The 15,274-nt window shown below is 42.0% G+C and overlaps 1 protein-coding gene across 1 annotated transcript; it reads left to right on the top strand.

The window, feature by feature from the left end:
* Positions 1–13,023: 13,023 nt before the first annotated feature.
* On the top strand, positions 13,024–14,542 carry LOC129592093 (probable serine/threonine-protein kinase clkA). Its single transcript, XM_055488059.1, has 2 exons — positions 13,024–13,512; positions 14,042–14,542. The coding sequence occupies exons 1-2, from the start codon at positions 13,024–13,026 to the stop codon at positions 14,540–14,542; spliced, it is 990 nt and encodes a 329-aa protein (XP_055344034.1).
* Positions 14,543–15,274: the final 732 nt, after the last annotated feature.

The raw sequence follows: 15,274 nt of genomic DNA, 5'->3' as shown, positions 1-15,274 counted from the left end.
ATTAGAGGGAGGGTGTTTCTAAACGCCCTGAACTAAAATAAATGGTAGTTTTGTGCATTCCTTAGTGTATTTTATATTATTATATTTAATAATAGTATATATACTTAGAATATATTATTATTGGTATCCTAATCTCCAGTATTAATCCAATTACAAGTGCTGCAAATAAAATGGGAAGCCGGTGCCTAGTGAAACTGACTGAGCTGCACAACACATGTGGTGCGTTTAAACTTCAACCGTACTGTAGTACTTATATTAAAATTATTTGATAAGGCAATAACAAATAACAACATCATAACAATCGTAAAACACTCAAAATATTAAAAGTGTCAGGAGAATTAATAAAAGGAAGTGAAAGAGAATTAACAACAGTCAACTAAACAAAAGCAGGTACTTCGGTCCAAATTAATTAAGGTAAACGGAAGCATCGCGCGAAGCGAAGCTGACGAAAATTTTGTTTTGAAGGCCGGTGAAATTCAATAAAATTAACTAATAAATTTTATTTATTTACGGATTATTCGGAGTCTTGATTGCATCCGAACCCGATCCGGTCAGGTGCACATAAACTCCGAAAATACTCCGGCTCCGAATTTTCCAGATTGAAATCCGTCCAATCCGGTCCGAAAATCGGAGTGGGTTCGGAGTGGATCGGATTTCCCAGTCCGTTGCAGGGCTCTAATTTGAAGTACCCCAGACTAGCAGCTAAACATTTCTCTCAGTTAAAATATTGCGACCGTTTAGCACATTGAAGTCCGTACACATAATGTGCAGCCAAAAAGGCGGAGCATGTTGCTGCATTTTACAACCAATCACTTTCCATTTCCAACTGCACTACTACCGGCGTTAAAATACTGCGGCAAGCACCGCCTTTTCTCCCAGACTTGTGTTCAAGTCTAAGTTGTCAGGAATCATGTGGACAGCTTTGTTTAGAGGCGGCGAGCGGCAGGGTGTTTGGGCACTCACCGGCAGGGCCGGTGAGTGACCAAACACCGATCCATTACTGAATTCGGCATCACTCATCATCAAGTTCAAGACATGTTTAGTGATCTCATTGGATTGAGTCAGGTTAGTTTTTCGGGAAACATGATTGCATATCTCAAGAACATTGAATATTAGTAGTACGGAGATCATAAGACCCCAGAAGATAAGTGTTGCTATTTTTTGGGGTCTATCCATTTTATTAGTTGCCTTATAAAATTATCGTCTCGTAGCGCAGTGTGCAGGTTAAAGTACTTGTTTATAAATTTTCGAATAAATTTGTCATTCACGCCTTTATGCTTGGTTAAGGCGGACATAACATCTTCATAGGAATACCCTCGACAACGTAGAAGTACGTAAAACATACAGTACTGACCACAGACTGTAGAATCTATGCTTTGTCGCATCGTATTTGACATGGTAATGTAGTCTTGACCTATCCAGTCTTTGATGTGTGGAGAATACTCTGCTGGGTTTCGTCCAAACGAGTCAAAGGCTTCCACTGTACCGGGTTTAGTGCAGTAAAATGCGACCCAGTGCTCTCCCGAGGCAGTGCTAGGTTGCGTATTCACGATGTAGGCACCCGGAAATTCTTTGTCAGGAATTTTATCACAAGGAAAGACTCAACAAAAATATCACGAACTATTGGATCCCTTCTAAGGGCATTGTCGATTTCTATACTGTTCATGGAGCAAAATCAAACAAAACCTGTCTGTTGTTATTTATTTCGATAACGTTGTCAAAGACTAACATTGCAACACACACCACTCCTTCCTTTAAAGCTTTGGCAAATTTAAAGTTAATGTTAAGATTGCCTTGCCTAATTAGAGAGAAGAGCCCCGCGGCCAGTATGTCCGCGAGTGAAGTCAAAGCCGTAAATACAAAAGCCACCAGCATTATAATCCGAACGATCAAAGGGTAGCTCGCCCGGACCTTCTCCTAAACGCTCCAGTGTGTCTAAAAGTCCTTCGTAGGCCTCGGCTGTGGCCCCGTTTTCATAATCTAAATTGTATCCTCGAGTGGGAAACAGCTGGCCGTCGATCTCGGCATGGACATAAGACAGGTTAAAATGATCGAAATTAAAGGGAGTTGACTTGTATTCCCCAGCAAAAGAACGACTGGGTGATAGGGCTAGGAACATTACCTTTGGGAGCTGTCCAATCACGATATTCGCCCACACGTGTTGTTGCTGACCAGATATCAGAGTACACTGCCGCATCGCAACGCGTTCAACGTGATATTTTGCATTATTGCCAACCAGTTGCTTTGTCATTGCGGCAAGATAATCCGGAGCTGGTTCGTATTTGCGTATACGCAATCGGGGATTCCGAATCGCTACAACTTTAGGTGCTGCCAGGTCGCTATCGGCAATAAACGCTAGATTCTTTCGGTTACGAATCAGTTTGATGCTTAACTCTACGCCTGGTATAAGTGGGCGATCCTGCTGAAACAAGTCGCAGTGCAACTTGCCTGACAACTGGAGTGGCTTCAATGTTTGTATCCACTTTCGCCTTTTTTCAGCACCTTCACTATGGAAAGATGATTTTCCGTCTACTTTCTCTGTGAAAATCGGATCTTTGGACATTTCAGTGTCCATAGCGAACCCACCAGACTTAGTTGGGTTAGCTGCGCTTGTTTTGTATAACCCAAAAGGCTCTCCAAATAAGCGCGAATGTGATACATCGAGCTACTGTCCGATATACTGCGACCGCCTAGAGTAACACTAACTTGCTCGAAAAGACTGTGTACAATGTTGTTAATAGGGGCCAAACAGTCGCTATCCGTTGGTATGGTTCCAGCTGCATTAGTAACGTGAAGATCGCACGTAAATCGAATATCGGCTAAGCTAACCAATTCCGACTGACATGGAGCTACAGTAAATGAAAAATCATTGGATTCGTCGGTCGTGGCTTGTGAGGGCCCCAAATAATAATCTCTGGTATTCCATCGTTCCGTTAGTGTTGAAGGTAAGTAGAATAAGTGACTCTCTAACAACATTGATGGCTCTGAGCCGTTTTCTATAAGCGCCATTGCTACAGTTTGTCTTTTATCGCGTCAATTGCTCGTTGCTTCTTACTAATGCTGACTATTTTTTTCTTTCGTCCCTTAATGCCTGAGCCGCTTTGTTGACGTATTTTTCACTGACGTGCTCGACAGCTTTATCGATGGCTGATTCTACCGCTTTCGAGGCAAATGTCTTCATGTGTGGTTGGGCGGTAGCAATCATGTTTTTGATGTGAGGTGCAGCCTTACTAAACAACCCCCGCGCAAATCCTATGATGCGACCCCAAAAGCTGCCACCCGTCATTGGTGCACCGCGGTAAACGGGCATTCCGTAACCGTACTGACGATTGAATATTTGAATGTAGCGAGATTCATCGAATTTAAGTTCTTGGAGTACCATTTTTAGTGTTTTTTCAGTCGGAAGTGTAGTTTGATTATTGCAGTACCTGGATGGAAAAACACTTCATTACCTAAATCATCGCATACTTTAATTTCAACTGTTTGGAACGTATGACGGGCTATAGGTACGTAGTGAGGGCTTTCAAAACGGATGCACGTATCTTCAAACGAGCTCGCTTGCGTTGATATCGTGCGCAACAAAGGAACCATAGCATCCCCCACTAGACCGTATTCAATGATGTCACAGTAGACGTGTACAATGCGATTATGTTTCCCGGGTGGAGGACATAAGTAGGGCTATCACTGCCCGTATAACTGTAGTCTTGCAGCAAACCTAAAGCACGGGTATACTCTGCACCGTGGAACGTCAGGGTGGTGTCTGGTCTGATACTTAGTTCAGAGGAGTTACCACTGACTACGATATGACCATATAAAACTGGTTCATCATCCGTCGCGCCATCACGCAAAAGCACATTAACAGCGTGTATTAACCGGTTTTCGTCCGGATATGCTTTTCACTTAAAAAACGAGTCTCCCGAGTGGGATAATTAGTTCGCGCAATACCAACCACTAAGCCGCTATTAAATTTTAACTGCATAGGAGGAAGTATTAATTCTGATAACGCAACTTCCCAGGTACCGTCCAGATCCACTGCCCTGGCTAATAAAGTTGTGAAATGTCCGGGACAGTTTTTTGGATACAAATCACGAGACGCCGAAGATGGCAGTGTCAAGTAAAACTCATTTTAATTCGTTTGCGTTTTCCCAAGAGTCATACGCGGGGCCGTAGCCATACCAACGTACCAGATATTGTTTTTTACCCTTGTGTGTGCGCTCCTTAATATCCTAGAAATGCGATGGTATGGCCTCTCAGTCATTACAAATTTTGACAGTTCGGAAGCATAGAAGTGTCCGTCGATTGCTTCACCAGCTAGGTCTTCGATAGCATACAAAAATGGCTTTTATGTTTTAAAACTCTGACTACTTTAAAATTTCTTCCGTGTAATTTGTTTCGTAACCTTTTTCGAACGTGTTTTTCTTTTGGCAATTCGCACATGGTCGCCAGCTGTAAATGCGGGCCCTTTGATTTCTTTTGTTCGCTGAGCATACGTTCAAGGATAGAGTTGCTCTCGTTTACTCCAACGTTTTCTGGAGCATAACCGGTTGAAGAATGCACAGTGCTATTATACCCTTGCATTATCTGTGGCAAAACGTCTATGTATCGATATGTGTTTTTTTCAGTCATGTATACGTACATACGGTTTTAATGGTACGGTTGAGTCGTTCTACCATTGCGCATTTTACATCATCATTTCGAGTAGTAAAAAAGGTTACATTACATTCTTTAAAAAATGCACGCATTTCTCTTCCAACAAATTCTTTACCGTTATCACTTTGACAGCGCAGTGGCGGACTGCATTGTTTGTAAATTGTGCTGAGCGCTGCAGCAATTTCTGGCGGCTTTTTTGACTTCACTGGCTCCGCCCAACCATATCTGGAGAAACAATCAACACACGTCAGCACGTAATTAAAACCATCGTTTTCTTTACGAAACTTTTGCATATCCATCAAGTCAATTTGGTGTTGGTCTCCTACATTTACTGATATAATTTTTCTTCGTTTAAACTTTGAGCGGTATGCTTTATGTTGTGTATACGCGTCCTTAGACTGTAAGTATTGTTCAACTTGCTGACGTGTATAATTATGTTTTTGAGCTTCTTTAAACAGACGCTCAACTCCTCCAAGGCTACCGGGGTTCCCGGCATCCAGGTAAATTTCATCTAGTGTTACCATTTTAAGCAAAGTTTAACCACCCTCCAGTTTGTGTTGTACGCTGTTTTTTACGTGGTGGCCCGTAGAACTTCGTTGGGGCTCTAGCGATTCTCCGCCTATATGTGTTGGTTTCTTGTTCTTCATCCTTTTTGCTACTTAACTGAACATTATTTTTTGTTTTCGCAGGCTGTGGGTTGTATGTTATAGCTTTTCTATGCGCTGCTTCAATTGGCATGGGTGCCGACGGGCCCGTTAGCCCCGGAACAGTTAAGGCATTTTCAACAGACAGTTGCGTAGACGTCGGCAACAGAGCAGTTTTATCGCGAGTCTTACGACGCACCGCGGTTTTAATTGGAGCCAACGCCTTACCTAAAACCTGTAAGCTGGTGGAAGGTCCCTCGATGGCTAGTCGCGTACCAGCATACGGTAACGCTGAATTTTACGTGTACTTCGTCGCAGTGAGACTTTATTTGGTTGATAATTAAGTGCCTTTGCATTTATATTTGACGGCAGTGCTGGATTTTCATGGGGTTCGTAATCCAGAACTCCGTCAGGAGGAAACTCAACAATTGGTGGTTCTTGCGGTGCATCTTGTATGCTTGGTGGTGTCGGTGCAAACTCTATAGTTGGCGCCTGGTTCTTCTTCGGCATGGTGTTACGGGAAGTTTTGGAACACCACGCTTTTAGTTATTGGTGGACTTTTGGGGATTTGTATACGTGTTTGACTAAAGTTTTCGAAGGGTTGGAACATAGTGGACAACAGGTTCGCTCGGCACGGTTGTAGGAACATAGTGCACGATTGGGTCCGCGGGCACTTGTACGTAATGCACCAACGGCTCGGACTGTACGTACTCAATTTGGGGTGACGAATTTGCTTGAATTTGCTGGTCATTTGTTGCTGTACTAACCTGGATACCACGGCTCTCAAGCAAAGGTCCGGTTTGAAAAAATGCATCTTGCATTAGCGGCTTTGCCTCAACGTATTTTGACACGGTTGCTGGCTTATGCAAAAGTTCCGATGGCAAGGTATTGCTTTCTATGGTATAGTTTGGTGTCTCGCTAACCGGCAGGCGCGTAACCGGACGTTGGTTCTCCAAGGCGGCTCGCACCATTAGCTGCTGATTCATGTTATCGCTAATTTCTTGGGCCCTTTTCCAAGTAGATGTTGGACCTGACCTATTTTTGCCACTTACGAATTCTGATTCCGGTACTAACACGTAAGTCTTCATTTTGTTAGGAACGATGTTAAAAGAGTTCCCAAAACTGGTAGAAGAACTCCTAAAATCCACCTTTTGCTGTAAAAGCTTTTTTCTTTTTTCACGCGTTAAATTCCGATCAGCTAGTCGCTTTATTTTTCCAACATGAGCACGTGCTTTCGCTAAATGTGTTTTACTTAACCCCTTTGGTTGCTTAATAAGGTTCAAGCAGGCTTCTTCAATTGCAGCGACCTGTTTAGTAGTAGAAAATTGAAAAAACGCTCTCTGCTGTCTGGGTGTCATCAAACGTAGAGCGTCGATTAGCTTGAGAATTTCTTCTGGCTTCATTTTTCTACATAGATTCTTCGGTAGCCAAAAATATTCGATTGTAAGCGGGCCTTGTCGGGGGTTTCGGACGTAAGTTAATTAATAAGTATCCAAACGGTTCCTTTATAGCCTTTTATAAGCTTCTGGCAAGTGTGGCATGCCCAGCTGATGCGCTAGCGTTTTTATTTGCTGTGTGTCGCGAACAGATTTAAATACGACCATATATTGTGAGTTGAGAGAAATATCACGCATGTTCTTTCCTTGCTTGAAAAGGTTTTGTGAGATGAAAACAACAGAAACGTTTTGTGGTGAACATCACGGGTAAATAACGCGGATGCCTTAGTAGCAGATGCTATTTCCTCCATTAAATCATCCAAAATTAGCAGCGTTGTATCACCTTTTCTGAAAAAGCTTTCGTCATTAATAATGGAATCAATGCCTTGTACAAGTTCAATAGATTCGTCAAAAGTTGAAAAGGTTTCTTGCCACGTACCGTACGCGTAAACAATACGAGTAGGGACGGGAGTGAAACTTGTGAAACGTTTTTCAAGAGTTGCAACGTAAACGTTGATTTCCCAGACATTGTTGGTCCTGAAATGTAAATTGTGCAAGGAGTTTTAAAACGAAAATCAAAAGTGATTTTTCCATTTCTAAAACCTCAGATAATTCGACCTTAAGCCGTTAGTTCAGCACACCTGTAAAATCCGCAAAAATTCCGAAAATTTTCCGTTGAAAAGTCTAAAATTTTACGATTACTGGGAGTTTTGGTTAATTAACTGCAGGAGGTTTTTATCGCTTCTGCAACTGCCTGCACTTGTACAACGGATGTACATCCTAAAAGAACGCAGTTACCCGTATGAAACACGTTAACTGTGGCTCCTAAATACTTAAATTTAATCTGAACTGCTGGAAATAGTTCAGGCTCAAAAAATGCCTTACTTACTTCCGGTATTGTTCTGCTTTTATTGTATAAATTGGCAAGATTGACTTTTGTACTATGACGGTAAGTGCTTACGATATTTGCTATACTACGTACCTTAATCTCCAAAGTAAAATCATGCAGAAGTAACATCAGCTTATAAAGAGCAGCAGTTGCTCCGCTTCATCAACTGACTTACCGCCGTTTATGATGGCCTTGCCGTTCGCAAACAGTTGACAGAATGTGTTACCATTCAAGCGAAGGTTAACGGCGTTAAAGTTTTTCATCTTAGTAGCATCGTTCCCGAAAACACGGGTTATCGCGTCCAAGTCGATCCTTCTGTCAAACCTGACGGACAAAATAACGTTGTGTATCTCCATGGCTGAACACACTAATCGCGACAGAATGAGCACGAATTCTTTATATACGTTTCTTACTCAGTCTGTCGCGAATAGAGGCATTAGCCCTTTTTTTTATCCTATTTAATTTTCTTTTGCTACCTAAAAGTATCCCAGACAAAGCTGTAGATTGTCATTAGTAAAAGACCAAAAACATAGTAAATCGAAATAGTGCATTATGTTACACAAGTCAAATGCTGTTAGCCTACGTATCCATGGACACTCCTCAGGACCCCAGAAGCTGTCCTGTACAATGCGAGCTACATCCAAAATCCTCGGTATGGAATCTGTAAAGAGCGCCCGGGTTGTGAAAAGCGGATCATCCGCCCATATTTAGGATGGATACTGAGAAGTACATCCATACAAGCAGGTCCGGCAAGAGTGACCTTTTCCGCAGATTTGCTTGTGATTGCCTTGTCCATCGCTGCTTGGATAGTTCCGCTTTCAACTTATTCAGGACGTCCGAAATTTCACTACATCCCAGACGCACTCCTTTCCGGAACGCCTCTTCATGATCTTTGTAACCGTCTGTTTCCTGATCAAAAGCTAGAACAAGACTGACCTTTTTCGTGTTCCAAAACATACTTACCACATTGTTGACCTTATAGATGATGTATCCGTTCAGCTCTCCCAAAATCTCCAAAGTGCGTGCAAAATCCATTTTTGATTGCAAAAGCGACTAACAAGTAGCAAACAATTTTTCTTACGGAACTGAAAAGCAACTGACAATTCAAGGTTTACCCGCTAGCCTTTTATATCCTCACGACTACAGCGACTGCAAAGTGTTGGATTTTGATTCGCATAAAATCCCTCCAAAACTCCGCCTTTTTATGGAAAGCAATGGTTTCCATTGGTCAAACTTTTCCCAACACAAGACTGTAGCGATTGGCTGAAAAATCGATAATTTTGCTCCGCCTTTTTTCCCCTGCAAGCCTTGTTAGAAGGTGTAAAGGCGGAGACTTGGGAAGCTTCGTCCTTATTGGTATTATATATAAACTACGATGGTCAAGCAAAATTTAGATTTCGGTTTTAGAAACAGGCTTTTATTGATTCAGTTTTTTGTCATTAAACAGCAAAATGGACATGCGTAATGTGATCCATCGTCTGGCTACGTTTAAACACACCAATTGGGACAATAGTTTACTTCCACCGACGTACTTGGCCTTAGCCGGAATGTTTTATCGTGGAACCGGGGATGAAGTTCAGTGCGCATATTGTGACGGTATTATGTCCGGATGGGGTAAAATCCGAAGCCCAAGGCGGCATCATCAATTACTGTTTCCAAACTGTCCAATGTCAAAGAGAACACCTGAACCCATTACTGCGGAAGGAGAAGACGTCGTGGAGGTGTGGGCGTCAGCGCCAGTTGCTATTCCGGGGACCTATAGCTACGCTGTGCGCTTTCCAGACATGATGGATTACAAGGCTCGTTTTTCTACATTTGCCGAGTGGCCTGAATCAAAAGCTCAGCATCCCAGGGTCATGGCCCAAGCCGGTTGGTTTTATAACGGGAACGGTGATTGCGTCCAGTGCTTTCACTGCGGACGAGAGCTTGAAAGATGGGTTCCCACCGATGGAGCATGGGAAGAGCACGCCAGAGCGTCGCCCATATGTCCATTTGTCATAGCACAAAAAGGAGAACAGTATGTCTACGACGTTCAGACCAAGCAAGCAAAGGAATCAGCGCAGATCTGTGACAAGGTATCTCAAGCGTATGCGGCTAGGAAAAGAGAAAATAACCCCCTGGAGAAAGTGCAATGTAAGGTCTGCTTAGACAATGAAGTCCAAGTTGTATTCCGCCCATGTAATCATCTGGCCTGCTGCAATAACTGTTCAGATAGATTGATACAGTGTCCTGTTTGCAGAACTGTGGTGATTCAAAAAATCCGAGTTTTTTTGTGTTAGTGTAAAGTTTCACCTATTATTCGTGAAAAAACAAAAAACCAAAAAATCACAAATCGTCAAAAATACCGATTGCAGTATTGCAGTGCTACGGCTACTTTTGGAAAATGATAAACAACTGTTTCACTTGTTACTTTAAAGCAACAAAAAAACAAAAAAAAGTGATAAACTCAAAAAAATGATGCATGTTATGTTGGCAAAAACAAAAAAGGGGAGAAAAAGGGAGGGGAAAATTTAATCAAAGAAAGGGGTGAAATGGGTGGGGAAAATTTAAACAAACAAATGGGGTACACCGGGTTGGACGATGTATCGTAAATCAATAACATAAGGTGGTGTTGTGACGCCGAATTGTTTGTGTTAAATGCACGTCGTATGCAGTATGTTTGTAAACAAGATGTTTATTGTTTGTTTGGCCATCAGTTGTTTGTTTGGTGACCATTTCAACGCTTCTTTTCTTCTCTCCCCAATGGCCCATCGGAGCTTCCTGTGGCACTGAGATATACATATGAAGATAGAAAATATATATTTAGTGATATTCCCATTGTCGACGTTCACTGGATTACTGAATTCGACGAATACAACAGCATGCGGACCTCGTTCGGCGCAGGTGTACAATATGAGAATGAAGGCAACCTTATGGAGTACGAGTACTTGTGGATTACTATCTGCTTGGTTGCCAGAATCGGTTTTCCTGATAAGCGCATTTTGTAGCCGTAACAAAGCTGTGGACGTTCAGCGGTTTTTTATCTTTTATTTTGTTTTTTCTCATGCATCTATCATGTGCTGGTCTGATTGATTGATTTATTTATTTTCGAGTAGCCAAGCCAGTAAACGGGCACTCTCATATTATATCCTTATCCGTTGAAGAATATCAATTATGCTAGGCTAGTCAAGTCACCACAACTCGTTAAACACCAGTAATACGTACGCTGGAGAAGCAACACGTCACAGAATTGCTGTAGGCTAATATGGGCACAAAGCTACGTCATGCACAAGGCACAAAGCCACAGAACAACAAGATCAGTATCACTCTATATCGCATGGTATCATCATCACATGCTGGTATCTATCATCAATACCGGTATCATGATCGTACTAACTGATGCAGAGTGTGTACTGATTTTGATTTGCAGCACGTTTTGCTCATTTCTGAAGTTTGTGTTTACCAAGACTCGCACTTTCCATGTATGACTTTGGGTAGTTTAGACATCTACAGATTACAGATAAACGAGACAAATTTACTAAACAAAATATGGTACTCGTATTTGTGCAAAGCAAAGTGAATGTAAAATTACTAGTAACTGCGCAAAAGGCAACCACAATTAGCAGTAGAAGTCATCAGAAGATAATTAATGTAAAGAACTGATATGACTGATGCCGGGGACTAATAAATATGTTGTTATGAAAAGCATTAGCATTTAGCTGCAATCGTAGTGAGTTTGACTATGTACAGTACTACAGAGTATGTTCGTTCAGCGATGTAGATCACTGGTTGTCCGACCGTCCAATGTCAACGGAAACGCTTCTTGTTGTTCGTGTGCAGACCTTCACGAGTGAGCCTAAAATTTGCAGCATAGTACTAAACGCCAATCGAATAGTATTGTATCACGCTTAATTTAGAGTAATATCAGCAATCAGCTGTTATTTCTTATACCATACAGAACGGGATATGATGCAAGGCTGCATAACTCCTGTAAATTCTGTCCCGCAGCGCAAAATAAATCCAAGTTGAAACCAAAGAAATGAACCGCACACCCGAAATAACGAGTAAATAATGTAGTAACTATGAATGATTTTGGTTTTTCAGTGAAAACTATTGTTTACCATATTCCAGTTGTTTAGTGAATTAGTCTCTGAATATTTATTACTAAAACATATACTTTAGTACATATATTTCAATGGAACAAATCTAATAGCCATTTGTAAGCTCGTGGAAGGGATTCCATGACCTTAAAGACAAAAAATGCCGCGCAATTTTTCCTGGCGCTTTCGTGACCTTAATAGCAACATCATCCCAAAACATGGTCGATGCATTCTCCTTCGAATCCTTTTTTGGTATTGCTGTTTCTTCCCTGCTGTCCGCTGCCAGTACGGTTACGGATACGCACCGTACGGCTATGGTTATGGTTACGGGTATCCATCGTACGGTTATGGATCATACAGTTATCCATCGTACAGTAGTACGTCATATGAAACCAGCACCGGTCCCACGGTGGACATTAATTACGGCTCCATGAACAACTACTGCTCCAATGTCGCCAACACTAACTCCATGACGACGAACACCAACACCATCACCGACGTGGTCGCCGGCAATATGCAGTCGGTGGCCGTCGTCATCAACAACCCGACCAATAATAACAATGTCAACCAGAACAACAACATTCAGGGACCGCTGTGCCAGATGAACGCCAATGTGCAGATTGTGCAACCGACGCAAACGGCGTCGTATAGCTACAGCGCACCCACACCGACAGTGCTGTATTATAATGGTCCGACCAATAATTATGGAGGGTATGGTGGCGGTTACGGCGGTGGTTACGCCGGTGGTTATACACAGCCGCGGTATAGTTTACCGCAGAGTTATGGACCACCGCCCATTGTTTATTACTATAAAGCGCCACGCGGTGGCGGGAATCCTGGATATGCATATTACCCGCCACCTCCGGGGAATTTCCGGCCGTACCGGCGCCGGCGATGACCTTTACTTTTTCCTATCCAAAGAACTCGAAAATGGTAAATCGTTATGAAGGAAATTTTTGGAAACGCTTGTGTAAATGTAGACATAGGCCACTGAAATTCACCCTAGCCACGGCGAAAAAAATTTCTGCGAACTGGAAATAACACATTAGTAAACCGTAGCAGACATTATTTTAGTTAGCTGTGTTTGAGTGTGATGCTGTTGGTATTCTAAATTGGAGCGACGACGCTCACAATGGACAGCGCTGCGCCGTTCATTGATCTTAAAATTCACAATTAATTTTTTAACAGACTGCGCTATTCGTGGTTTGGGTACAAGATTGTTCTGCAAACGGTGTTCAAATGGATAGCGATCGTTACATAACGAATTTGGATATTCTACTTTACCGAATATTATCTACATGCTCTGATAGCACCGGAGTCGTAATATGCTTTACCGGAAAAATGGACGCGCGTGGCGGATCCTATTTATCCTCTGTCATATTCCCGCCAACGCCCAGTATAATTACGGTGGCAGTTACAGCAGCTCCCCCTACGTCAACATCAACTATGGATCGAACAACAACTTTTGCAGCAACATCGCCAACAACAACGTCAACATCCAGAACACCAATACGATTACCAACACGATCACTAACAACATGATGAGCGTGATTATCGTGACCAACAACGTCAATAACAACAACAACGTCAACATCAACAACAACATCTACGGGCCGTTGTGTACGTTCAACGCCACGGTGTTGTATTATCCGCAGTACTACTATGGATATGGGAATAATTACGGGTATAATTATCCGCCGTATCAGCCGCAGTACAACTCCGCACCGCAGATTCTGTACTATAATGGACAGCCTAATGTGGGATACTCACAGCCGAATTATGGGAGTGGATATCGTCTGCAGCCGTTTAATTACGTACCGTATTATAACAGGGGTTATAAGAAAAAATGAAGTTTGAGCGCAGGTGCCTGATTTTTCAGCTTTTGTTGTTCTTGTTATCATTAATAATTAATATGACCTTTTTGTAAACTGTTTAAAGAATCATTAAAAAGGAGTTTGAAATGATGCTGTGTGTAAAGGTCAACGAATTTTTAACAATCTCAAGGTAAGAAAGCACATCTTTGTCATATCAAATACTGGAAACTTTCATGTACAGGCTGTATCACGTATGTACGAAAACGGAATTTATCTGTTGTATAGGTTTATGCGTAAAAGTCTTTTGTGCCGCTTTTAACCGCAAGAATTACTGACTTCCATGGAGCCTGAGCACGCGCGTTAAAATCAGAGCAAATAAGACCATCGAACGAATTGTAAATGCTATTGCCACAAATCCCTTACATTAACTACAATATTCCGCAGCATCTTTGTGTTACTTCCGCACTCTCTTTTGATTCACAATGGCAATAACACGTTCAGAATTTTCTTCCGCGTTAAAATTGTTCAGATTCTTGATTCTGTTGCCGATCACTCTAGTAAAATGTGGGCAAAGATAGCCATTATAATCGCCCCCCTGCTGCTTGTTTTCCTGGGAACCGTTGCGTCGCAAGGTTATAATAATTATGGATATGCCGGGTCCACGTACATCAACTATGGTTCCTACAATAATTACTGCAACAACATCAGCAACAACAACGTCGGGATTACCAACACGAACACCATCACCAATATGATCGAGAACAACATGGGAACGATGATTATGAATACGAACAACATCAACAACAACAATAATGTCAACATTAATACGTACATTTATGGACCGCTGTGTACGTTCTACGCTAACGTTGTATATCCACCGGCGCAGCAACCGTACTACCCGCCGCCGCCACCACCCTCCATTACGTATGTGATATATGACGATCCGCCCAAGAATTACGACAGTCAGTCATTGTATTCCAATTCGGGCGGGGATGGGTACGGATATTATATGCCACCGTACAAAAAATGAGTACTGATGACCTTTCTGAGCCATACAGCAGCAAATGGAATGGGAATACCTGCGCCACTAAAATCAGTAAATATCAGTTAAATGCAATGTGCGCGTCATATTAATAATTCTGTTATGGAGTTGCTGGTGGTGTTATGACTGCAAACATCCACGGCGGCAAAACGAAAGCCCGATATTATCGCGGTGAGGCATATAGCAGGCGCTGTCCCATGACTATGTTTTGTACAATATATTATGCCAAATCTGAAATTGCCAATTGCATGATCTGTGATAGCAGACAGAATCTTTGAACTTAGAGTGGCAGTCGTTGTTATTTGTTCGGTAAAATTTGATATGCTGATCACGGATCACATACGGTATCTGATATGCTGTTATCCTTGGTATAAATTTGAATCAGCCTTAGAATTTGCAGATTCAAAATACTCGTAGTAGACGAACAATCAACAAAAATCGTTGTGTTTTTGCCTCACATTATTAAGAAACTGCAAGTGCCAATTAATTATACTTTTCGATACCCGCAAAGAGCTGAAAAAAATGTCTTCGATCAGAATGTGTGTCAGATTCTGTATATGCTTCTGTGCAGCTTCTATGATCGTCCAAAAGCTACAGTACGGTAATACTCATAAATGCAGTGATATTGATTAATATTAATGTAGTCATGAGTATAGCAATATTGTAGTATTTGATAAAAATCAGAACAGATTTAGAAGATCGGCTGTGCTAGTTACACTG

The sequence above is a fragment of the Paramacrobiotus metropolitanus genome, unplaced genomic scaffold (assembly GCF_019649055.1).
Source record: "Paramacrobiotus metropolitanus isolate TYO unplaced genomic scaffold, Prichtersi_v1.0 Parri_scaffold0000050, whole genome shotgun sequence".
NCBI lineage: Eukaryota > Metazoa > Tardigrada > Eutardigrada > Parachela > Macrobiotidae > Paramacrobiotus > Paramacrobiotus metropolitanus.
Note: the sequence above shows the minus strand (reverse complement) of the source record. Positions and strands in the feature narration are given on the sequence as shown.

What these genes read in the sequence shown, in the direction of transcription:
- LOC129592093 (XM_055488059.1), top strand. Translation starts at nt 13,024, where the DNA reads ATGCTTTACCGGAAAAATGGACGCGCGTGGCGGATCCTATTTATCCTC. An exon ending in GTCTGCAGCCGTTTAATTAC is followed by an intron (nt 13,513 to 14,041) that starts GTACCGTATTAT and finishes AAAATTGTTCAG; the next exon opens with ATTCTTGATTCTGTTGCCGA.